Source organism: Perna viridis, chromosome 12 (assembly GCF_037379345.1).
Source record: "Perna viridis isolate PV_CMFRI_1.1 ecotype Kerala chromosome 12, ASM3737934v1, whole genome shotgun sequence".
NCBI classification, from domain to species: Eukaryota; Metazoa; Mollusca; class Bivalvia; order Mytilida; family Mytilidae; genus Perna; species Perna viridis.
Window position 1 is genome coordinate 4,960,586 of NC_142456.1, and position 27,280 is coordinate 4,987,865.

General features: G+C 33.0%; 2 protein-coding genes across 3 annotated transcripts; both read right to left on the bottom strand.

Moving 5' to 3' along the window:
- Window positions 1-1,547: 1,547 nt before the first annotated feature.
- LOC148600945 (ryncolin-1-like) lies at window positions 1,548-7,222 on the bottom strand. Its single transcript, XM_088555124.1, has 6 exons — window positions 7,065-7,222; window positions 4,792-4,878; window positions 3,820-3,950; window positions 3,245-3,341; window positions 2,924-3,088; window positions 1,548-2,206 (listed from the first exon to the last, which is right to left on the bottom strand). Exons 1-6 carry the CDS (start codon window positions 7,141-7,143, stop codon window positions 1,956-1,958), a joined length of 810 nt encoding a protein of 269 aa, XP_088411250.1. The 5' UTR covers window positions 7,144-7,222; the 3' UTR covers window positions 1,548-1,955.
- Window positions 7,223-22,970: 15,748 nt separating this feature from the next.
- Window positions 22,971-26,465, bottom strand: LOC148600946 (uncharacterized). Of its 2 annotated transcripts, none has more exons than XM_088555932.1 (2): window positions 26,388-26,465; window positions 22,971-25,045 (listed from the first exon to the last, which is right to left on the bottom strand). In XM_088555932.1, exon 2 carries the CDS (start codon window positions 25,028-25,030, stop codon window positions 23,366-23,368), a length of 1,665 nt encoding a protein of 554 aa, XP_088412058.1. In that variant the 5' UTR covers window positions 25,031-25,045; window positions 26,388-26,465; the 3' UTR covers window positions 22,971-23,365. The 2 variants fall into 2 exon arrangements, with proteins under 2 accessions (XP_088412058.1, XP_088412057.1); XM_088555931.1 differs by lacking the exon at window positions 26,388-26,465 and adding an exon at window positions 26,176-26,323.
- Between the last annotated feature and the right edge of the window lie 815 nt (window positions 26,466-27,280).

Consider the following 27,280-nt stretch of genomic DNA (forward strand, 5'->3'; position numbering starts at 1 on the left):
AAAAGGTTGAGTTAAGTGATCCTGTAAGTCAAAATAAGCCTCGTACAAACTATGTGATTGATGGCATTGCATCAGCTCATGGTCATGAGGTTTTACGATTACCACCTTACCAATTATGAGCTTAATCCAATCGTTTGGTATAACTTGAAAGGCTATGTAGCTAGTATAAATACTACCTGCAAAAATCAGATTGCATCAAGCTTCTTCAGGAGGCCGAATCTCATTTTGATGGTCAGACTTTGGACAGATGTCAGACCTATTTGATAAGGGAGGATAAAGAAAAGCTCTGGCATATAAAACTTCTATAGTAATGACTTCAATCTTGTAGCAACATAACCCTGTTCCAGAAGCCCATTTGTTAGAGTTCTAGCGCGATACAAAACGTATGCGTAGATTTGGCAGGCTCTGGCATAACGGACGAGTTGTGATATGAACACTTCATACGCATGTGCTGAACTGAAGTTGCCACAGATGAAAGGATAAATGACGATTATGAATTAAAAGTCATCACGTTTGTCGTAAAGTTTCGTCAATAGTTTTCCTTTACCATCGATTTCTAAGTGTGGGTCAAGATATTAGGCTGAATTCACAGTGTCTGTAGTATCCCTTATCTCAAGTTCTTTTGGGGTAGATGCGATGTATCAAATCCCCGAAATTAGGATTGTTTAAAGATAATACGTCATCTATATAGCGGAAACTGAGATTAAAGGATTTAGCTAAATATTCTTTCTTCCGGATCAGATCAGCTATAAGTCAGCCTCATAAGAGTGAAGGAAAAGGTCAATTTGTTCCCATTGGAATGCCCACCGTTTGTTGAAAAACACGTCCACCACACTGGTCACTGGTGACTTAGAAAATGACAGTGACTATTGCTATATCTCTGATGACATCGACCCTGCTGGTGAGATTTTGTGCAGCACCTGTGGCAACGCCGAGCCACCAAAGTCCATTCGGAAGGACAAACACAGTGATTGGTTTCATTATGATATGTGTGATCGGTGGCTGCATAACAGGTGCAACACAAAACATGCCCTTGCAAGGAGTGTATGTCTTCGGTGCTGTTCCATTAACCACCGGGACATCAGTCAACCACTGATTTTGCCGCAGGTAGATACCGTAATGTCTTTCTTGAAATTGAATAAGCATGCTATTGTACTTCGACAGTAAATATATGTTTTAAAACATCTACACACACGAATGAAATTCCCTAATGTTCATTTTTTTTAAATTTTACTCCAGGATCTGCTGAGAAATCATTATTACGATCCCAGTCCACCCTCCCCTGACAAGGGAAAAGAATATAAACACCACATTATCATTCAAAATGACGGTTTTAATCGGAGATCTCCGAAATTTTACGAACATTTTTTGTAATCAAATAGTCTAGTAGAAACCAAAATGGCGGATTTTTATTGGCTGATTAAAATGCAGAAACACTCAGACATTGGTAAATTAACACAATATGAATTGTAAGAAGACAACTCTAGTTCAGAATCGCAAATGTTACGAAAATAGACATTCAAAACAATAACGAGCAACACGTGATGTCGAGTATAGTTATGGTATATATTTAAAAAACAAAACAACAACCCAACAACGGGATGAAAATTTCAACCCAAGGCCACTCATTGGTCTTCAATGTACGACTAGGCTCATACAATACATTTTTAATCCAGTATTTTACACTATATGGCTGTGTTGTTTTTTGTTGTTTTATTATAATTATCATTATTATTTACTTATTATAAATGTGTCCAGAAGAAAGCCGTTTTACCATCTACTACTTCACTACAGCACGTTTAAGGTTGCACATATACAAAATCAACAATATGTTTAAATTAGAATAAAACTAACATATTTCTCTATTTGACATGGAAAAATCCTTTGTAAGCATTTAAGTATATACCAAAACTCTATGCAATCATTTATCGTTTTTTTTTTTATTTATTTATTGTCTAATTTCTCCTGATCATCATATTAGTCGTTTTAAGGGAATAGTGGAGGCCTTTCCAGTGATGCCAGTTGACACCGTCGGCAGATGATTTGTGCTTCCCAATAAGGTACAGACCATTCAGATTACTATAGTGACAATTTTTGTACCACCATCCTCCTTTATACATCTGCGCACAGTTATCTTTATAAACGTCATTGTCTCTGTCCTTCGTTGAAAACTTACTGCCATTGTGCTGTTCACGTAAGGCGTCCCCTAAACGAAAATAAAATATTTTTACCGATTCAATGTTCTTATTAGAGGAAAAAAAGTATTTATGATTTCTTATTTATATTTGTGATGTAATCATGACAGTACAAATTGTTCCTGAATAGAAAGTGTTATATTGTAGTACAAAATAAAGTCAATAATTCACCCTATATTACATATTTTAAATATACTGTATACAAACCACGTGAATGAATCATCAAAGGAACCCTAAACTCTTTCTAATCAAAATTTGCAATTCTAATTTGTGCAAATCCCCAAATCGCCATTTTTAGAGTAAGTATATTATATTATACACCGAACTGTACAGAATTAAATTGGAAAATCAAATATAATATTTTTATTGAGAAGATAGTGAACATATTCTTTAAATTTTGACGAAAAAAAATGGGAACATTTATTCCAACAGGAAAACCAGTTTTCCAATTGGAAATTCATTTTTGCCAATTGGAAAACAAAATTAAATGATTAACTTGAAAAAATGGAAGCATAGGCCAGGTGAACTTGTAGGGTAAGAGTAGAAATAGGAACATGATACCCAGACATAAATTGTATAAATTTATCTTTAAACGAAAAATATTATAACTGTGTAAACAGTGTATGCTAGATTTGTCCAAATGTATTTCAAAAATGTTCTTTTTAATGAGGTTTTAAGTGCACCACAATGGATAAAATGAAATGAATAACTTTGTATAAGTTTATTACCTGCGGTCCCACTGTATCCGCTGACATGGAGTTTGTATCCAGTACGTTCTGAACCTAAAGTTATACTTGAGTACTTGGCATATACATGGTTGCGTTCGAAATCTTCAAGGTCAATTCGAAGAGTATAAGAACCTAATGACGTAATCTGGTGGATATGGTCATTTCCTGAATAAGAAAATAAAAGTAAAAAGGTTTTAAGAAATTAACATCAAATGTAATGAGAGGTTTCAAATGTAATTAAATGCGTTGATCTTTGGTATTAAAAAAACATATGTAGCTTGATTTCATATGCTGTATGACTACTTATTAAGACATTCATACCTAGCCAGAACTCTCCTTTCAAAGAACCAAACCCTTCTTTGTATGCTGCCCAGGTTCTGTAAAAGTCAACAGACCCGTCTTGCCGGTGCTGGAACACCTGATGAAATTAAGTGTGCATTAAAACAAATAAGACAATTATGTGAAGTCTTACCAGTATATTACTTGGCGACTTGGACTGGGATCGAACATTTGAGGTACATAGATAAATAACAACCAATTAAATATCCAATCCACACTTACATATATATATGCTAGTAGATTCTTAGATTAACGAATACATTTTCATAACTGATAGACTCAAAGTCCATGCACATACTGAAGTAAATATATGTTCACATGTCATGTAGAGGGTAATCAATTGCGTAATATATTATTCTTGTAAATATCATGAACTTAATTTGTGGACTCTTAATAATACAGTTTAACCCATGCAATGATTATAGGGTGTGGGGAAGGGGACATATCTCTGTTTCATTGGTTTTAAAAACTGTATTTTCAAATTTTCTAGGTTAATAAATGTGGTTGTTATTGTTCTTTCAGTATTTGACGTAAAGAATCAGAAACGTATCACGTACAGTCCATCCACCGCCATATTTGTCCATCTCGCATAGAACATCGAACTTGATATTTTCTCTGGGGTAAATTGTATAAATGCCAGTAGGACATTTTGTCTTATCCAAACTGCTACAGTCTGACGGTCTGTGTGCTAAAAAGATGTCAAATAAGATATACGAAAAGTACGTGTATACATCTCTAAATTAGGGAACACGGGGTGCGGGAAATTGACATGTCCCTTATTGTTTAAAACTTTGGAATATAAAAGTTTCAGAGACAGATATTAGAATAAAATATTGACCAAAATAAATCGTTAAAAAATTTCTGTCTTTTTCAAGATTAAGGAAAGAGTTATTTTGTATTGAAGTAGCAGTCTATGAAAAAAAATCATGCACATTTTATAAGATGTGATACATCCTGAAATGGATACATATTTTTATTTTGTTATTAAGTTGCTCTATAAATCTGTATGATGAAAGGTATAATTATTCATTTCAAATTGTCTCCAATAAGTGATAATTCACATCGAACATTCAATAGTTTCTATTGTATTTCAGTGTAAGCATTAGATTTATCGCCCTTAATATTGACTTTTATAACACATTCTATACAATTTATACCTTATATGACAGGGTTTATATGAACAGTCATTAGATGTTACCTGTTTACGTAAGGAAGATGCCAAAATTATATTTAGACTTTTCAATCATGAATCAAATTTAGCATGATTCTTAGCTGGAAAACGACTCAATTTTTTAAGAGGGGTTTTTTTGTTTGTTTTTTTTTTTTTTTTTTTTTATTTTTGCTTTTGTTTTTGTTTTTTGTATTTGTTTTTTTGGGGAGTTTTTTTTGGTATTTTATTGCTGTGAAAATCATATTTGGCATTTGGATTCATTTCATTTGATAGAGTCGTTAACTATAGAAAATGTTGATAAGGTTAATATACGAAAAAAAATCAAGGAAAAACATGTTTAATGATGTCATATACATACTTTTGCATAACTCATGATGTCTACATTTAAGGCTGTCTGATACAAGTTGGACGATACGCTCGGCAGCTTTTCCGTAGAATGTCACACCTGTACGAAATGAATTTCAATATCAATGTACGAACAAATCAGAAACACACGATCAAGATCACGAGGGAATGATCCGCATTAAGTGTACTTAAATCGTGTCGGACGTTGATGTTGCAATATTTGCTCCTACAGAGACCTAAAACAAAATGTCTTAATTCAATACAATTTTTATAGTACGTCCACCCTATAGAATATCAGCAAAATTATTTGACTGTTTTCCGGAAATTTGCGCGTTATTTTTACAAGTAAACCTAGGAAGTTAAGTCTCTACTTCTGGGTGTTTGGGACAAAATTAATAATTATATTCCTTAATACCCATCTATACACGAAACTGAGACTAAAGAACGAAACAAAAGTATTGGATGTAGATGTGCTAAAAAAACCCCTTAAGTTAGGCATTTGCTGTCATCAGATAAACTCTTTCTTTCGGAATATTTAAGTGTAATGTTCAATCTTTGCATGGAGATTTCCCAAAGCCTGTAAGCGATTCTAACTTAGTGATGCTTATCAGGTTTAGGTAAAAATCCCTTATGTTGATTCATCTCCCGTTGGGATTATTGACCAATAATCAATCTCTTGTGTTAACGTTTTATGTCGTCTCTAATCATCTATTGAATTTGATCAAAATATGGTACATGATGTGAATTAAGTTAAATGTTTGTAGACTCACAAACAAGCAGACTATGGGATAGATACATAGGCAGTCCCAATAACACCATATACGATCCCCGAATTCTTCATTCTCCATTGTCCCCATCCCATTTCCGTTATGAAAATTCCTCCGTAGATTCTCCATTGAATGTTTAATATCAAATATGTACATTATAAAATTAAATTCTATATTTTTTTATTTCTTTTACATGTAAACTGTTATTTTTAATAAACAAAATTTTAACAGTTATCAAATCAACAAATACTAAAAGAACTGATTTCCCCCTCCTTCCCATTCAAAATTCCCATCCAAATTCCCCATTCTCCTCTTTATACCACAGAATGGGAAGTACTCTCCATACAAGTACTATATTCCTTAAACCTTTTTTTCACATGAAGGAATAAAATAATAAATTAATGTTAAATTCCTTTGTAAGAGAGTCGGGCTATGAAACTTCGGCATCATTTCAAATGTAAATATAAACTTAAAATAAATGCTTTGTTTTATCTAATTCGCCAAAAACCTAATACACCCCCGAAGGCATCGTAAAAGGTTGTATTATCAACTTGTTTCTGCATGCTTATGGCAAGAAAAACATCAATATCCGGTCTGTACCTCCATTTTCAGAAGCTGCAAACAGCATCATAGTAGCTTCATTTGCGTATACTTGTGTATATGCGATTGAGAACCAAACCAGTCTCGGGAAATATTCGCTAGTTTCGATGATAAAATACAGATCGAGTCATAGCTTTTCCAAAATAGGGTTGGCCTTACCAGTCTGCAGTATTGCGCCCCGATGTTTGCGAACATTACGTAATCAATATTACCCATAATTGTTGGGAACCAAAAAATTAATTTATAATTGATAAAAGAAATAATCAAAACGAGACAATTCGAATAAAATAATCAAAATGAAATAAAAAAAAAAAACAAATTTAACGATACAAATTAAACGAAACTAAATTAAATAAAAGATTTTCTTAAAGACGTTTCGCAATTTATAAGAACCATAATGTTAAACAGTGCCGGACATTTAAATTCCAAAACATTTTGGACCATGACAACCCATCATTTCTTACGAATGCTGGATAGGTCGGCCAATAGATCGACATATCAGACCATGACAAACAATTAAAACTATATAACATCACACAAATTACCATATTTGTGGGTTATAAGTACAATATATCAAATCAGAGCTCACAAAAATTATCAAAGGTGTTTTAATTGATGTTTCTTTGGGAGCGTTAAAAGTTTTCACTTTCATTATATTATAAATGTGTAACTATCAGCGTATCCTTAATCCTGTATTTAATTGACAAATTTATGATTCACCCTCATCCATAGATAAACTACTGATTGAAAAGCAATCATGAAGACAAATTTCTTGACCAATTTAGTAATTAAAACTTTTGAATGTCGATCATAAAATATCATTTGCAATTCAAATAGATAGCTGAACACTAGCTTGTAAGTTTATGAATTTGCAAATTCAAATTATGTTTTTATTTTCTTTTTAATATTGAATTCTTACTTGTTGCTTTATTCACCGGTTTTCCATCCGTAAGAATAATTCCAGTGATGACAAGTATGAAAATCAGTGCTAAATTCATTATGTTCCACTGAATCTCCAGATAATGGTGTTAAAATGAATACCTTTATAACAAATTTGATGTCGAATATACTGAAAATAACACTTCATAATAAAATATCAATTTAAGGTTAATGTTTGTTTTGCATGCAATATTGGTAAAACCTCATTGATTTTTTGTTTGTACAAATTTAAAAAAAATAAAATATTGACATATGAATTCATCCTTTATTAAAACAAAACAGCATATTGAGATATATTTTGTACATATATTTAAATTAAAGACAAAACAATCTTCAAAAAGATTTTCTTTAAAGAGTCACAGATAATGTGCAACAATACCAATGTGTCATTTGGGCATTTTTGTTGTTAAAAAACTTTATAAGAAATATTTTTCGCGTGAATAAGCATAATTTTCACGTGAAATTCACTCGACACGAATTTCATGTGAATATTTCACGTAAATAAAACATAAAGGTTCAATTCCCCCTAATTGTACGTGAACTGATTATTTTTATCAATTCAGGAGAAAATTGTGTGAAACTCCTGGGAAAATCATGTTAAAAAATTTTATAGTGTTGGAAATCAGCTATTTTTAAACCGAAAATTAGTACACCTCCTGAAACGTGTAACATTCCCATTTTAGCATGCTTCGTGTATCGTACAACCTTCTTCGAGCAATGGTCCTGTATTCAGATTGGATGAGGAAAATAGCTCCTATGGTAGATCAATTTTACGGAATACCGTTGTAAGTTCGTTTCCTTTCCCAAAATCACTGTGACGTTGCTTTTAAATAAAAAAAATTCGGAATCAATACATGGACGAAATAATAGGTTTCAAACAATGGTACATTGTTTTTTACATGTAATGGAATTCTGCCAAAATTTAAAGGCCTTCCGAAATGGTCGGGGAAAAGTTAAATAGCTTTTTGTTTCTCGTATGAGAATAAAAAGTTAGTAAATTGTACCCCAATTTTAAGAAATTTCAATATTTTCATACTCCAAGACCAGTGAAAATGTTTTCGCAATGTACCATGTTTACTAAAAATGGACATTTTTCATATCAATAATGAAATGTAATCGTTTTAGACTAATAAAATGGTATCACATTAGTTATGATAGCTAAATTACTTCAAAATAATGTACTGTTCACCATTACTTTATGAAATTTGGTATTTTTATTCTCTTTGAACAAGGAAAGATCCATATACAGCAAATATGGAATTTTGTCACATATAAATTACTTTCTTTTCATATTCAGACCAATAACATAGTATCGCATAAGTCGAAAATACTCTATTATCTAAAAATGCAGTATATTTTACCCCAATTTTATAAATTTTCAATATTTTCATACTCCCAGACCAGCAAAATGTTTTCACAGTGTACCATACATAATAAAATAAACATTTTTTTTTCATATCAACGATGCAATATTTTCTTTTTAGACAAATAAGATGGTATCGCATTAGTTAAAATAGTTTTAAACAATGTTTCATATACAAATTATTTTCTTTTCATATTCAGAACAATATGATGGTATCGCATGAGTCAAAAATACTCTAGCTATTATATAAAAATTGAGTATATTTTACCACAATGAAATTTCAATATTTTCATACTCCAAGACCAGTGAAACTGTTTTCGCAATGTACCATGTTTAATACAAATGGACATTTTTCATATCAGTAATGCAATTTTTTTCTTTTTTAGACAAATCACGTGGTATTACATAAGTTAAAATAGGTAAATTACTTCAAAATAATGTACTTTTCACCAATATTTAATGAAATTTTGGTATTTGTTTCCCTGTACAAGGAAAATGCGTGCCAAATGATCCTTATACAACAAATATGGATATTTGTCACATAAAAGTTACTTTCTTTTCATATTCAGACCAATTAGATGGTATAACATAAGTCCAAAATACTTTATTATCTAAAAGTTTAGTATATTTTACTCCAATTTTATGAAATGTTAATACTTCCAGTCCAGTGAAACTGTTTTTGTAATGAACCATGTTTAATAAAAACGGACATATTTCATATCAACAATGTAATGTTATTTGTTTAGACTAATAAGATGGTATCGCATTAGTTAAATAGCTTAATTATTTCCAAAAAGAGTACTTATTACCAATGTGTTATCCAATTTGGGTATTTTTTTCTCCTGGAACAAGGAAAATTAGCTATAAAATGATGTCACATAAGTCAAAAATACTATTTCATCTACAATGTGAGTATATCTTACCTTACTTTTATGAAATTTCAATATTTTCATACTCAAAGACAAGTGAAAATGTTTTAGCAATGTACCATATATAATAAAATGTACCCATTTTATATGAACAATGCAATACACATTTGTAAAACAATGTTTTAAAAATTAGTATCACTTTAGTTAAAATAGAAAAAAATATTTCAGAATATAGTGTTTTTATCACAATGATCCAAATTCAACAAATATGGACATTTAACACATAAAAAAGGTCTGTTTATTCCATATCAAAAGCGATATGATTGTATGGGAAAACAACTTTATCAACTATTTTTTTTTAATTTTCTTCAATTTTAAGGTCTGACAACATTTTCATACTTCCAGACTAATGATTATATTTTCGCTATGTACGATGTATAACGAAAATTTACGTGATTTTATATCAAACCATTTATAGACATTTAACAATTGTGTATATCGAATGTGTTTATTAAAGCATAATTCACATTAATATAAAATTACATATAAGTTGGTTAACAATCAACAAAATACGACAAACACGTACACTGTATATCATAAATAATGATTAGTGGCGGACACGATCATTCGTATATCGTGCTTCGTGCAACATGTTTTGTGTGGCTTTCGTGCATCGCGTGCTTCGTATACGTGCTTCGTGGGATCGTGTTTCCTGTTTTGTGTGTTTCATGTGCGTGGGATTGGGAACGTTACACGTTTCACGAGGTGTTCAGCGCAAAATGAATTCGTTGACAGTCGAATTAAACTATACAAATTATTTTAAGAGTATTAATTATTTATCAGATTGCATATACAAAATCTCTTATTTACTCTGTATGTCCAACAAATTCTCAGAGAAGATAGAGTAAACTGTAAACCAAATTAATGATATGATACCTCATTTGCAGTCCTTTTTTCAAGGGAAAGTACCTCTTTATAAATAGAGTGGCTCCTACACAAAGGTTCAATGCACTGTAATTATTCGCTTGATCTATATTATGTCTATCACATTTTGTTGGTGCAAAATACAATCTTTATAGGTATCAGTGAGAATAGGGGTAGTACATTCCATTTTTCGGTGTATGAATATGAATAAATAGATATAAAAAACATATACGTTGATTTTGATTTCAAAAAGGACATCACATTATGCAAACGTTTATCAGATATCCTTTCTATCGACAAATCGACAGGTTTTATCATTTTTACATGTTTATTTGTTTTATGTCAAACAATTTAACACCATTTCTTTTCTATACATGTTTGGCTGTAAAACGCACCAAATCAAAGGGTGAATGGATATAAGACGAAATGCAACCTAATCTAGATAGTTATAGCGCCAAACGAATAACAAAAAGAACATAAACAAACGACAAACACTGAATTACAGATTACTGGCTTGGAACAGGTATATTACGTATGTTGCGGGGTAAAACATATTTGTCAGTGGTCAACTCTCCCCTCAACCGAGACAAAGTTTCAAAATACAACAGTAAAACAAACTATAAGAATATGTCGAATTTAGATTTGAATCTTGAGATCGGTGCAAATCTCAAATCTTAACAAATACCGTAAATTGTTATTGTTTTATCTTGGTTTAATTCGCGCCTCATTTGAAAGTGCCACAGTGCGAAAATAGACTACCAATATTGGTGTATAGTCATTGCTGGGCGAACAACAAACGATGAAGAACATATCCGTTTTTTTTTTGTTTTTGTTTTTTTTTTTTGCTTACCTTTAGTTAACCACATAAACCTTAGTAAAAACATCTTATATATGTACTTATTGTTATTTTCTTTTTATCCAGAGAATCTGAAAAGTTGGATGTCACTGATAGATTAGAATGTGGAAAGATTGTTCACTCCGAAGAAAAGGAAAATAAAACAAACCAAATTTAAACATCCACGTTTTGTCAGGCAACCGCAATAATAACACAAGGCCAAACTATCCTAATTTACGGTAGGACAATCATTGGTGGTTTATTTGTGCAGTAGCAAAACTTAAGAAGCAGTCCAGCTAAGAATTATGCAGTTGATGAGTTGATGATTTACTGGTATATGATGTACTTACCAAATTGGCTCTAAATTTGTTTAATGTGAAGGAAAATGAATTAAAAAAAAACAACCTAAATTACTTTAATCATGACAACAGCAACAAACATCTCTCACTACTAATCATTTTCGGTCTAAATATCTGAAAAAGACACAATGTGAATGCAATGTGGTAATCATAGCAATAACAAAAATCACCAGTTTTGATATTTTGAAAAAATGTGAAAAATTGGAAACATCTAATCTTGTTTTAACATAACTAGAAACGAGGTAACATCAAAAATCAAAATATGTGACCTAATATGTAAAAAGGCCGCCAAGCTAGAAATGAAATCTTTCTTTCAACATGTTTAATAAGCAAATACAAAAAATACACCCATACCCTCCTTCATACAATACTGTGTATATGTTTTATTGTTTTCTTAAAGGGCAAATGTATAGCATCTGCTTTTATTGCTTTTAATACTATGATTTCTTCTACCTCAAGATTTTGCGTGAGAGCAGTTCATTGCTAATGAAATGTATCACGTGCATGTGAAAAATTATTGTTAAAGTATTTATCCATCTTCAAATCAGACACTGCCTATGATATAGGAGATTCACGGTGTAGAAAAACAACCTAACAAACAATTATTTTCCAGATTACATATGCTACATTTTCACATAACAATAGTCCTTTCAGTATTCAGATCTGTATTTTTGAGAACATCATACCATTTCCATACTGTCTAAAGCAATTTAATACACTGTATTCCACACTATTTCAATATTCATGCACTCCACATGCAGTTTGACCACTAATCTCGTATGGTCATAAACATCTTTAGTAATATAAAGACTATTTAAAACATATTTTTGATCTTTCCAAAATGAATATGAATAATTAATTAGAAACATGCCTCTGATTCTCCATTTTGTTTCCATTAGATTTAAATTCAACAGGAAAATCTGATGTCATAACAGAATACACAAAACTGACAAAACATTATTAATTACAACAAAATAACAAATTGTTCCGAGAATTTAAAATCTAGAAAAAGGGAACAAGCGGCAATACCGAACGAACAAACATATAAATTGTTAGAGATAAGTATATGACCTAGAGTAATCAAGGGAACCAAGGTTATAGCGGTAATCAAAATCATACATACAAAGTAATAAAAGCAAATGAGCAACTCGGACTCCATAACAACTGGGAGCATAGACCAGGTGCACCGGTAGGCTAAGCGTCCTCTGCTTTTCTAGAAACACCCGCCGAGTTGCTCATAAAAAGTTAAATCCGGGGTAGACGAAAGAGGAAAGTAAAACACGTTCAATAAATCAGTTTTCATGGCGCAGATGGATACACCGTAACGATCCATGATGACGACCATAATACTTTTGTAGCAACATAACCATGTTAAAGAAGCCTATTTGTTAGAATTCAAGCGCGATACAAAACTTCTGCGTAGTCTCGGCAAGCTCTGGCATGACGTATGGTTTGTGATATGAACACTCCATACGCAGGTGCTGAAGGGATGTTGCCACAGATGAAAGGAAGTTTGACGATACTGAATGAAAATTCATCACGTTTGTCGTAAAATTTGGTCAATAGTTTTCCTTACATTCGATTTTTTAATGTAGGTCAAGATACAGTATCTGTAGTATCCTTTATCTCAAGTTCTTTGGGGTAGATGCGATGTATCAAATCCCCAAAATTAAGAATGTTTAAAGATAATACGTCATCTATATAGCAGAAACTGAGATTAAAGTATACAGCTTAACGATCTTCTTTCTGTCGGAGCATATCAGCTATAAAGTCAGCCTCATAAAAGTGAAGAAATATGTCAGTAAGTAGAGGAGCACTATTTGTTCCCATTGAAAGTCGACCCCTTGTTGAAAAACGCATCCACCACAAAATGAGGTCAAGTTGAAAAATAGAAACGTTTTAGAAATATCTCCTTTCAAATAATATAATTTTGTCTATATATATATATAGACAAAATTATATTATTTGAAAGGAGATATTTCTAAAACGTTTCTATTTTTCAACTTGACCTCATTTTGTGGTGGATGCGTTTTTCAACAAGGGGTCGACTTTCAACTTATATATATATATAGATATATGTTATATTAAACTCTCAAAATTTGACGACTCTATTCGCTATACTGCTCCATCGGATAAAATTGTGGTCTAGGTCTAATAAGGTATCGTTATGGTTTATCCATCAGCACCATGAGAACTGATTTATTCAACGGGTCATAGTTTTCCTTCCCTCGTTTGTCTACCCCGGACTTGACTTTTTATGAGCAATTCGGCGGGTGTTTCTAGAAAAGCAGAGGACGCTTACCCTACCGGTGCACCTGGTCTATGCTCCCAGTTTTTAGTGAAACGCTACCAACAAAATTCCCCCAAATTTCAGGCAAATCCATACCAATTATTTTATATTCCCATAATTCACCCATCGCATCTAAAATTTTCAATTATAAACGGCTATTGCAGAACCTCGAGATTGAGGACTTCAAGGCTGACTGTTCTTGCAAAACCTCTCCATTCAAATATGGTCCTTCTTGTCACGTCAATACGGGAGATTTAACCATATCGAAAACGAATCTATGCGTAATATCCTTTCTAAAGGTCCCAAGTATCGTGAACCACGCTCCATAAATTGGAATTATAACTTTAAAGTTCTTATGGATGCCGTCGAGGACTATGCAAGAAAATGGATAAAACGAGAACAAGAAGACATTGATTCTCTGTCGATAGTTTTTCTCGCTGTTAAGTCTCTTTAAATGGAAATGATTTAATTAAGTATTGTTCTTCTCATTTCGGGGATTTGATACATCGCATCTACCCAAAAGAACTTCGGCTCCTGCGTATGGAGTGTTCATATCACAACTCATACGTTACGCCAGAGCTTGCCGAAACTACGCAGACCTTTTGTATCGCGCTAGAACTCTAACAAATAGGCTTCTGGAACAGGGTTCTGTTGCTAAAAGATTGAAGTCATCACTACAGACGTTTTATGGTTGTTATCATAAACTCGTGGATCTGATGGTTTATCCATCAGCACCATGAGAACTGATTTATTCAACGGGTCATAATTTTCCTTCTCTCGTTTGTCTACCCCGGACTTGACTTTTTATGAATAAATCGGCGGGTGTTTCTAGAAAAGCAGATGACGCTTATCCTTCCGGTGCACCTGATCCATGCTCCCAGTTTTTAGTGGAGTCAGAGTTTTGTTTTTTTTTTTTGTTTTTTTGTTTTTTTTTGTTTTTTTTTGTTTTGTTTTGTTTTATTTTGTTTTTTTGTTTTGTTTTGTTTTTGTTTTGTTTTTTCAAAATAATGATAAAATAATAAAACGATAATCTTATACTTTTTGTACTTTTTTTTCAAGCCTGTAATAAATATATGAAAAATATTATATACAAACGTTTCTAAGATATTTGATCAATAATATATATTTCAACACACACATATATACACACGTCAATGTTCATTAAATATCAGTTTTCTTTTTGTAGCAATGCAGTTGATCAAAAATGGGATCTAATGACAATCATTTTTGTGAGAAACTAAATTTTGAGAACGAAAGTCCCAGGCGTTTTGTCGTCGCACAGGTAATTAAGCTTTCATACATGTTTTAAAGGACAAGTTGTAGTGTAATGATGAGGCTTCAAAGTTACCTTTACGGAATTTAATGTAATCTCAAATTTGCCAAAGGATTATATTTTGAGAACAGTAATTTTATATTGGACTAAAAATTCCAAAAATCACGTCACTTCCGGATTGTACTCGAATGCAATGAAACGAATGTCGCTGGCTGTGTAAGACATGACTACCCTTCTGTGGTATGTCTGTTGTCACTCCCAGTGTTTTGTCTCTAGAAGTGTTTTGCGTTTTTGTTTGGTTTTATAGCTTATCCTTATCAAAGAGTAATCAAGGGAACCAAGGTTATAGTGGTAATCAAAAGAATGCAATCCAGGGACATAGACCAGACATGGAAAACAGACATACACAACAAAGAACATAAAGTAACTAAAATCATACATTCAAAGTAACAAAAGTAAAGGAGCAACTCGGGCTTCACTAAAAACTAGGGGCATGGACCAGGTGCACCGGTAGGGTAAGCGTCCTCTGCTTTTCTCAAAACACCCACCGAGTTGCCAAAAAAGTTAAGGTATTATATTTATCGTGCAACTAAGCTTCTGCTAAACAAATACACTTTGTAAACTAAGCCAAAGATGTATTTGTGCTGTTGCATAACATCATCTCGTTTTTATATTTTTTTCATGTTGCGCAACACCTTTTGCAGAAGAAGTGACGTCAGTTTTAGTGAACGTCCTAATAGGTCCGTTGTCAAGAGATGAGCATAAAAAAATACGTTTTATCGTATTAACACTGGAATAAATTGAGATTGTTTACTACAAAAAGCAGTTGCAGGATAAATAAAAACCACATGAACTTTGCAGAAAAAAAATCAACTAATATGTTATTGCTACAAAACTATCTAAACTTAGTATACATTGATATTTTCCGGCAATGCACATATATTATATTTGTAATGTATTAAATAGTTTAATTTGTGTATCTTGATTGATTCTTTTCTATTGATTTTTCTAGTAGGGACCGTCTTGGGTGTATCCAGTATGGACTATATCCTGGTTGTTATTCTATGTTTTTGATAATATATCATACTACCAACCAAGCTTGCTATATCCACCAACAGATGTCAACACACCTCTGTTGTCTGTATTTGGCAACATACTAATTGTTTTGTACAATACCGTTGACTTTTGTTCAACAATATATGTTCAGTTATTTCGAAGAGATATCTTATCTACACAAAAACGAAGTAAGTTGCATATTTTATCTTGTATGTGTATAAATAGAAAACTAAACTGTGCGTCTCTTTTTCCTAAAATGTGAAAGCATTTCTCAGATCCAAAATTGTGTCTCGTTTTCCCAACAATTTGAAAGGATTGCCCGTATCGCCAGTTTAGGAATGATCTTTTTAAAGACAAATATATGAACATTCGTCCGGGCATATACAAAACATTGAATTGCAAAATTTAAAGGATGAAAGTGTGTGTGCTGCTTACATATTGTAGAAGGGGTAGCTATATGTGCTAACAATTAACACAATCTCTGGATTAATACAATAAGGCAAGAGTTGTTCCCGAATTTGGCCCCTAATTCAATTTAAACTTCTTTCTTTAAAAAGAGGCTTTTGAATTTTGCGAAAATGCGAAAGATAGCAAAAACCTGCATATTATTCATTTCATAAAAACCGTGATCCTAAACAACATAAAAAAGAGTACTATTACAGTAATAATTCACGACATAAATAAACAGTACTATTACAGTAATAATTCACAACATAAAAAACAGTACTCTTACAGTAATAATTCTAGTTTCAGGGTCGATCGACACAAAGATGCCTCTGATCCTTCAATTGTCCTGGTTTCTTTTCGAAACCAGCAATACAGTTGCATGTAGTGACTCAGTCTGTTGCATTGTTCTGTTTAATTTGGGTAAGTTTATCATTTATCTTCATTTATTATCATTTTAAAGGAAAATGTACAAATAACTACAATGTATTCATGAAGATTTTCAGAAGCCAAACAATTTATCACTGCAATTGTATGTCATGACATAACATTGCAATATTTATTAAATCGTACGAAATAATGCGTACAGCTTTAAATTTAGAGGAGATGTAGCTATATGAATATGTGGTAAAAATTAACGCAATCTTTATGGCACACAATCTCACAATCTTAGGTCCTTCACTCTGATCAATATACATTTTATACATAGCTTCGGAAAACATTTTGGAAATTTAACGTAAATTTTGTCGAGTTAAATTATTGATCCACAGATTATTAAAAATTCTCAACTACACAGTTCTTTTTCAAGTATGATTTTGTCATTATGTGTACATTGTGTTAGAGCATGCCATTGCTTGAAGAGCTTATTTTGTACTTATGAATCAGCATAATAAAAATGTCGAAATATTCTGGTGTGCATTGTGGATTAAACACTGTCGAATTAGAACACAATGATTTACAATGATTTATAGTTATTTTTTTTCTTTTTATAATTCGTTTCTAAGAGACAAAAAAATCACTTCTTGATCGTCTTTTTTGTCATTTTAATAACCCATGAAATCATTTTGAAATGGGTTTTTGAACATAACATACAGTATTTAAATCAAACGACTGAAATAATTATAAGTATTTCTTAAGATGGATGAATGAATTAACACATTAACTCACTTTGACAGAATTTCTAGTATCAGTTATCTAAGGGACAATTTTAGCTCCAACTGCAATAGTCCATGTGTTATTGTATGGACTTTTTTGACTGGAATGAATTAACACATTAACTCACTATAACCTTGGTTCCCTTGATTACTCATTGATCTATAAGTTTGAGCGTACATACAAAGTTACAGGTCGCTGAATCATTCTTGATTTTTGAACAAATATATACATAACGTCATAATCTTATGATTACTTTTTCGAAAACCTGGATAACCGAACCATTTCTTTAATTCCCTTTACTTACATTATGAATGTTAAAAAACAATAAATGTGCATTTCCAGCAAAAATATTAAAAACACACTGAATCTTAATATCAGTGTATTTAATAATGTAAAAGAGCGCTACCAAAACTTGTATAAAGAAATAGAACTATCCCCATACTAGTAAATTTGTATGATTTCGATAGGCTAGGAGGACGTCTTTACAAATCCTGTATACAAGTACCCGGCTGTTGCTAGGTCATATACCGGCTTGTAACTTAGAACTATTTCCTCGTGGAACGTCATACGCTATTTACCACTAATACAACGTCCATTTCATATATATAAGGAGGTTAAAAGCTCGTTTTGATCTTTGTGTATAAGAAATAGTAAATAAGCAAACCAAAAAGACAGCTTTAATCAGAAGAAGGTAATCCAGAGATAAAGACTAGACAGAAAAAACAGGCACACACAACAAAGAACACGAAATAATAAAAAAAAATAACACTTAAAAAGAACAAATAAATGAGAAAAAATTAAGAACAAGGACCAGGTACAACAATAGGGTATTAATCCTCTGCTTTTGTAAACAAATGTTACTTCCGTGGTAGACGACAGAGGAAAGGAAAAACTTTGACACATTACACAAATCAGTTGCAATGCTGCAGATAATGCACAATAACAATCCCAAAATTTATGGTGATGACTACAAAACTTTTGTAGTCATCAACATAACCATGTTTAAGAAGCCTAATTGTAAAAAGTCGAATACGAGTACGGTACAAGAAGTTTCGCCTAGCTCTGACATTACATATGGGTTGTAATATTGAAACTCAATACCCAAGTGCTGAAGTGATTTTGGAAGGCAGGTTGGGAATTCGGAATGAGTGATCGTCGTATAGTTTAGTCATGAGTCATCCGTTTCCATCAATCTCTAAGAGTAAGTCAAAATATTAGGCTGAATTGTCTTTTATCTCAGATTCTTTTCGGTAGATGCGATGTATAGAAACTAGGACTGTTTATAGACAAAATGTCATCTATATAGCGGAGGGAGGAAAAAACATAATTTTTGTCACAAATTTATTTTAAACTTTTAGATTGACAGAAGATATAATTATCTTACTCCTCCTACAACTTTGTTTTAATATATAGGATGTGTACATTTATATCATATAATTGGATAGGCACTTTTTGGTCCGGCCTTTGCATCTGGTATTGTCATTTGTTTATTCTTCCTATTCTTTGTGGTGGCGCCAACAATGCTGCTTATCATGCATTCAAGTACATATTGATTATTTTTCCTGATAAAAAATATTAGTATGAACTAGCACATATTGTTAGCCGAAGTGCGTCAATTATTAATGATAAACAATAAAGTGCAATATCTTAAAACAGCATAGTCTTCCGCGTATGGACCATTTATATGGTAAGATATTCATCTGTACCCTATTAGAATTTTATAATGTACAAATATATTTCTATGAATCACCTATATATGTATAAATACTCTACAATGTACATTGACTCCTGTCTAAACCGTACCCTGAATAATCCGGAAAAATCAATTTGAATGTATTTTGAACCTTGGTAAACCAAACAAAAGTCTTAACCGAAAAAACGTTTTGAAAGTCAAGAAGGGTTCGAGTTGAAATGATGTCAATATCACACATTTTGCGTTATACACTACGATACTATATGTTTTACCACTATACAAAGAGATAAAAGTTGCTATACCGAACATAAGGTGATCATGAGTTAGTCCTCAACAACATAATTGTCACTTATGAAGGGAAAACCTTTCAACAAAGTATCGGCATTCTAATGGGCACTTATTGTGCCCTCTCCTAGCCGATCGGTTTCTTTATTCCTTGAATCGGAGTTCCATCAAAATATTGCGGAAGAAAAGAATGTTCCTTCAATTTCACACATCGATATATTGACGATCTCCTCTCCATTAATAATCCTACATTTGGAGAATGGATTCCGTTTAAATATTGATACAGCTTTCTTCGCGTCATGTTTAGACTCGAATTTCATGGCAGCAGAACAAAATTAAATGACAAACAAAACAAGTTTTTTAAAAACATAAATTTCTCCTTCTTTTGCAAGAATATACCAGCTTCCTCTTCACGTCAGAAGGTTTATCACCCTATGAAAAAACTCACAACCCACAACTTTCATTTTGAAATACCTGCACTAAGTCAGGAACATTGAGGTCGTTTTCCCAATGTTTATATTGATATTGATTTGTTTTACGGACTTTCCTTTTGACTACTGCCTAGATCTTATCAGTTCGGTAATGGTGTTATTAAACTAAATATAGTGTCTATGCCTATGCAATAAAATTTCCGAAACCGTGCTCACCATCACAGATGCTTTTGTATAATGAAATATATTAGAAATAATTCAAAAAATTGAACGTTTCATAGTGGACACTCAGCAAGATAACATTATTTTTTTCTCACGACGTTTATATTACAATTACATTTACTGTGCATGTCATTAAAATATGCTTATCTCACTGGCCATTCAAATGATATCTCATGAGTTGAGTTTATTTCTGGCTACTTATAAAGTCGGTCAGGACCACAATTATCGAACTTCTTGTATTAATCGCTGCTTATTGTCTATGTCCATGCAAAATAAATTCCTGAAACCGTGCACACCATCACAGATGCTTTGATCAATGTAATTAAATATATCAAAGGTAATTAAAAAAATTGAACGTTTTAATCGGAACAAAAGAGTACTGTAATGCCTAAAGCACACCCTACTGAAAGGAATCAAGCTGACTTGCAAGCTTATTTTGCTCATTCGTGGATTTCAGTTAATGATTTGAAAACATAGATAATTTTTTTTCTAATTCAATTTAAAATCAAAGTTGATCTTATCAGTTCGGTAACTGTGTTATTAAACTAAATTATAATGTTTCTTGAAGGCTGGTCCCTTGTATGTGTTTATCGTATAATTGTCTTTACAGAATTTAAAATCCTACTTCATTTTTAATAACTTGCAAGTTTTTAACAAAAACTCCGTAAGTTGATAAGGGCTGCTTTTCATTAAAACAAATGCGATTTTTCTTGAGTTTGTCCTCCAATCTTTAGATATGATTGGTTGAAATTTGAGTTGAGAAAGGTTTTTTTTATGATATTTTATATAAATGGGATCATGAAAAAAAACAAACGTATTATTGATGTGAAATGATTTTCAATGTCTTTGTGTTGCATATGTGAAGGATTGATTCCTTGTGTGTTTTGAATATTATATATAATTTACCTTTTCTTCTAAGAATTTTGAAGTATTTATAATATATTGGTATTTGTCCTTCCGGGATATGTTTTACGTAGAAAGTATCGTGAGAACGGGGGAGACCAATTATTTGTGAATGTTGTTTGCAAAATGTGTTTATTTTTTTTTTAAATATGGAATGTCTCTGCAAAAACAAATATTACTAATTGCATATCTTGGTTTATTTTTACTTGTTTCACTACATGTTATCCCCTTTATCTTTTAAGATATTTTTTCCTAAGAAAGCACAAGAAAACAGGATATTTTAAAGGGAGTTCTTTCATTCTTTCGTAGAAGGATCTACAAATTTAATAGACTGTAAGGGAAGTAAGGTATAGCGGTGATCAAAAGAATGTAATCCAGGGACAAAGGCCAGACATGGAAAACAGACATACACAACAAAGAACATAAAGTAACTAAAATCATACATACAAAGTAAAAAAAGCAAATGAGCAACTCGAACTCCACTAAAAACTGGGAGCAAAACTATGACACGTTGAACAAATCAGTTTTCATAGCGCAGATGGACACACTGTAAAGATCCACGAGTTCATGATAACAACCATAAAACTTCTGTAGTGATGACTTCAATCTTGTAGCAACATAACCCTGTTCCAAAAGCCTATTTCTTAGAGTTCTAGCGCGATACAAAAAGTCTGTGTAGTTTCGGCAAGCTCTGGCATAACGTATGAGTTGTGATATGAACACTCCATACGCAGGTGTTGAAGGGATGTTGCCAGAAATGAAAGTAAATTTGACAATTCTGAATGAAAAGTCATCACGTTTGTCGTAAAGTTTGGTCAATAGATTTCCTTTACCGTCGATTTCTAAGTGTAGGTCAAGATATGAGACCGGCTTCACAGTGTTCTTTATCTCAAGTTCTTTGGGGTAGATGCAATGTATCAAATCCCCAAAAATTAGGATTGTTTAAAGATAATACGCCATCTATATAGCGTAAACTGAAATTAAAGGATCTAGCTCAACGATATTCTTCCTTTCGAATCAGATCAGCTGTAAAGTCAGCATCATAGGAATGAATGAAAAGGCCAACAAGTAGAGGAGCACAACTTGTTCCCATTGGAATGCCGACCGTTTGTTGAAAAAACGCGTCCACCACACTGGACAAATATGTTGTCAATTTAAAATTCCAGCATTTTGTAAACATCTTCCTCTGCATATTTGAAAGATGATTTGGAATTATTTCTTATAAAGTATGAGGACTACCAAGAACTATATATTTGTATCTAGGTGTACCATCTTTTTGGAAAAACAACGATGTACAATGTTTTTAAGTCGGGGTTTTAACTGAGTATGGGGAATAGAAGTATACAGTGTTGAAAAATCATAAGTTTTAGTGCTATTATATTCAGATAATAGTCTTGAATTGATAGTCTCCTTTCGACCTTTCGAATTTTTCAGGATCCGCATTGAATTAATACTACTATGGGAGTAACAAGTGTTGTGGTAGGACTGCAGACCCTCTTTGACAGTTGTTGGTATAGAAGTTAAAAGTTTTGAAAGAGATTTGGTGGTACATTTTGCAGATCCAGATATGAAACGTTTGGAGTTTAGGAATCCTAGATACCTCGTATTTGTACCATTTTGGATGTTGAAAGTAAGCCAAAATCAGTGACAGTGAATATTTGACGATTAGCAACTTTTAGGTAGTACTCCAGCTAGGAATCGTGCAAAATGTGATACGTGGTTGGAAATCTACATAAATGTTGATTATCTACTAATTGCAGACAGATTGGAATAAAAAAATTACACACTTCATCATATATAACTATAAATCTAAGCACACTAATAACAAAAATAACAATGTTTGGCCTTTTTGTGGTGTATCACATTTTACAGAATTTGCATGATTCGTACAAAGACTGGTACTTAAGTGAATAGTTTAAGAAAGCAAATCTTATTATAATAGTGTGTTACCCTCCCTTACATATCTGTATGACTTCTATATGATACCGTACTTAATGTCTTGAAATCAGTTACAGCAATCATCATCTACCACTTAGTTAGTACTCATTTAATAGATGTTTATTGGTGTATAATATTTTTGGGTACAATGTACTAACCTGCAGAGTTAAAAACTGAAATATGAAATCAGTTTATATTTACTTGTTAGTATCATAATGGGCTTGATGCTACAGCGCGGGTGTTACAACTGGTAAACTTGTATAAAATGACTTACTCCCCAGAAAGCCTTAGTCAAAGCAACTAAATGGTTTGTCGGACTATGATGACAAATTCGTCTACAATCCAAGTCTAACAGAAAAAGATCCTTAACGAATCGTCCATCTCTGTGAACTAACGATATTTTTCTGCTATCGGTGCAGGTGTAAATTTTATCCCCTACTAACGTCATCGATTCAGGTGTACCAGGAAGGGAGACAACCCAAATTAGTTTCCCCTCGTAATTAGTACAAATGATCCTTTTCCCTATACGATCACCAATGTAGATGACGCCCCTATCGGAATCAACTAGAAGAGTTTCCGAGAAGGGAATGGACGAAGAGATGTCATCGTCTACCGTTCGGATAATACGTTGGGTATAGCCTTTAGTATCGACGATAAATATAGAGGGATCCGAAAAGAACACATTACAGGAAACAAAAAACAGATCACGTGATTCACAAAATGATATTCCGTAACAACTTGCTCGTAGACGGTACTCAACGTTTAGCGGCTTGATCTGTGGGTCTGCTTGTTTCTCATATCGCGGTGTTAAAATTTCAAACAACCCGTAAAATATTACCTTGCTCCTACATGTCATGGCAATGATATTATCCTCTGGTGATGTTACACCCCACGCACCTTTTGGAATTTTTTTGTCAATTACAATTTTGAAACGGTCCCGTGAATCGAATATTTTCATTTTGTTATTTACTCTGTCGATAACAACGAGGTATATATCATTAAGAAACATCACCCCTGATATTTTCCCGGCTATTTCCTGTTGACCAATAACTATGGAGGACTGACTAACCATATTTGGATTCAGGAGTGAATTGCTTCTCGGTTTCTTTTTCTGTTGTTGGAAGTACGAAACCTTGTCTTTTATCATTTTCTTGGTGTTTTTAGTATCTAACATGTGATAAAAATTAGAGCTATATTCTCTAAGTATCCCCTTTGATTCTTCTTTAATCTGGTCCATATCTGAACTGAAACGGACTTCCTTCTTTAGTGAGCCTGATGAACTTGATACAGGTATTTCAATGCTCCAAATACCATCCGCTGATTCTGACTGGAACGACGATGTCCGTTTAAGGATTGATTGTTTGGGTTTTTTCTCTTTGCTAGTGGATGTACTTGCAAAGAAATCCCCGTTCTCATTAAATTCTCCAAACTCTTTCTTCGCATCAGTACTATGGAATGTTTCAGCGCGTCTCCAAATGTTGTCTTCCTTGTATCCGACGTTTAATGGCTTTCTTTGGGTTCCTTGAGACCAAAGTGTCAACGGAATTGCAATTTTGTTTGACTTTCTCATTGTTAGTTGGTATATGGGCTTTCCAAACGTTCTTACAACTTGAAAGGGTGATTTTAATGAATTATGGTCAGGGTTCCGCTTTGCCAGCATCGTTTTGCTGACACCATCGGTTTCATCAACTTCCATTTCTATGTTAAAGACTGTATCTACCAATTTTCCTGTGCGCATGTCCATGACACGGTTCGCTAAGCATGGCCTAAGTATGAGATGGTTTTGAGCACATGTCGGACACAGTTTTTCTCTGCATTGTAAACATTTGTAGCTTGCATTTTTAACAACTTTAGCATCATAACACCGATTGCAAAATGGTACAGGTTTGTTGCCTATGGTTGGCATTTTACAGGAACATTTCTGAAATATGAATGTTGAAATGAGTTAAAGGTAGTTGTTGATCATCAAAAGACATTAAAATAATGCAAAAGATAAAGTAAGGCCAGTCTAGGGTTTCATACCTTAAAAACTGTGTAGGTAAATAGGGATTTCGTCTTTTTTTTAAATATTGTTTTATAGTATTTTGGGTTAATGAGCTTAACGGTGCTTCTGCCGAAATATCCATAAAAAATGTCTACACCAACAACAAGGGTAGGTAGGGACAACTTTAACACGCATATATTTTATTTGGCCTAAGCATATTCCCCTTGATGATTGGATGTATCGTTTGGTCCAATTATTAACGTGAAACAGACAGAAGGTTTCAAAAGCAGTACATGTACCACTACTGGTTGAGTGGGAAAAAATATTTGAGAAAAAACCGCTAGGTAATCCACAATAAAACTAAAGGCACAAACCACATCAAAAACTTGCTTGTACTCAAGTGCTTCGGAATGATTTAACTGTTGTAATGTCAAGTCCGGTGGAAGAGGAAGAATAACTTTGGCAGATGAAGATGATTGGAAACGGATACTCCACTTCGGTTATAAGTAGACCACAGTGACGGACATAAAACTTTTGAAATTAATCTAGTAGCATATATATGTTATGAAATTGACGTAAGTATGGTAACCAGGGTCGAATTCGGTCCGATCACCCTGATTCATGTTCGCCCTATTACTTATTTGTCCTTTGTCCGTTCACCCTTAATTACGTTAATAAGTTACTGCATCTGTTTTTTTTTTTTCTTATCATCTTAACTATAATAATCATTTATAACTTCATGATACCTATCATTTCAAAGAAGCAAACTTGAACTTAATTTCAATTACATCAGACTCGGTGCGAACGGACTCGGTGCAAGCATGTAATTAGGGCGACAGACCCCGATACCTGTAATTGGGGCGAAAGACTCCGATACTTGTAAAAAGGGCGACAGACCCCGATACCTATAATCGGTGACTGGTAAGAACTATAATAAAATGGAAACAATTATAACATAGCATTGCAGTGTACGATATGCCTTCCAAAAGTGCTACACTTTTAGTTTTTTCCCCGAATCATAAATTTTATATCATGATCTTTTGATTTTGTTTAGATTCATAACTTACCTTTAGAAGTTTAGACTATGTAACTCCATTCTAATTAAACTTGTCATGAAAATTATACAGCAATTAGTCAAATTAAATACTCAAAAACGATTACCCAAGTATGCAGTAACAGGTGGTTTGTCAGTACATACTATATATCAAGACTTTGTAAAATTACATTAATTTGAAAGAAATAATATCAAATAACTATTATCCATTTAACGACACCGTACCTATCAATCGGTTCGCTTGTCGTCAATGACTGGATATTGTGCCCTTTAGTTACAGTAACAGCATGTTATGTTGTAACGGCTTATGTTCAGAAGAAAGGATATTGGGTTTTTTCACTAATTGTTTATTAGGGTTTAAAATTATAAATGACCAAATTCCTTGAGTTAATTGTGTTATAGACACATGTTGTGTGTTGATCTTGAACACTGAATTGTAAAACTAAGAAATATTTACTAACACTGTAATAAGAAACTACAAAATAGGAAGAACTTAATGATATTGTTAATTCCGTGTGGGTGTAAAACACGGAGTTCTTTATCCAAAATCCCTCCCGCTTCACTCTCTGTAGACCGCTCCAGATCGTGTTTTGTTCCACGATGAAGATTTTCATTTTGTTGAAATCATCGAGGCAGTGGTTTGGTAATCTGAAGTGTTGACTCACTGGGAGTAAAGGCTTTTTTCTTAGGTCGCTCCTGTGTCCGTTCAAGCGCTTGTGAAAAGGCTGTTTAGATTCACCAACATTTTGAAGGCCAGAGGCCTGGAGTCAAGTTGGGCTTAGATATTTCAGTCCTCACAAGCAGACTACGCAAACTGTCTGGCTGTCTGAAAGCAATCATATGTGGTTTTGGAAAAACTTTGGATAATGTTTAGTTTCTCTCGACAGAGGCCCAGTGCTCACGAATGGTATTGTGGCTGTTTTTAAGGCAGGGGTGGTATGTTAGAACACAAGGGGTTCGTTTACATTTTTTCTTTGCCTTGTTCTGTAACAGACTACTTCTTTGGATATTGTAAATTTTTTTAACCTTCTTTGATGGTCTTGTATCTATATCCCCTTCTTCTTAAATTGTTCTTCAGTTGACCTAGAGATGGATGACAGCTCTTATGCATAAAATAT

Coding starts and splice junctions, on each gene's coding strand:
- LOC148600945 (XM_088555124.1), bottom strand. CDS start 7,143: ATGAATTTAGCACTGATTTTCATACTTGTCATCACTGGAATTATTCTT. Junction 4,879..7,064: donor ACCGGTGAATAAAGCAACAA/GTAAGAATTCAA, acceptor CATTTCGTACAG/GTGTGACATTCTACGGAAAA. Junction 2,207..2,923: donor CGGATACAGTGGGACCGCAG/GTAATAAACTTA, acceptor ATTTTCGTTTAG/GGGACGCCTTACGTGAACAG.
- LOC148600946 (XM_088555932.1), bottom strand. CDS start 25,030: ATGCCAACCATAGGCAACAAACCTGTACCATTTTGCAATCGGTGTTAT.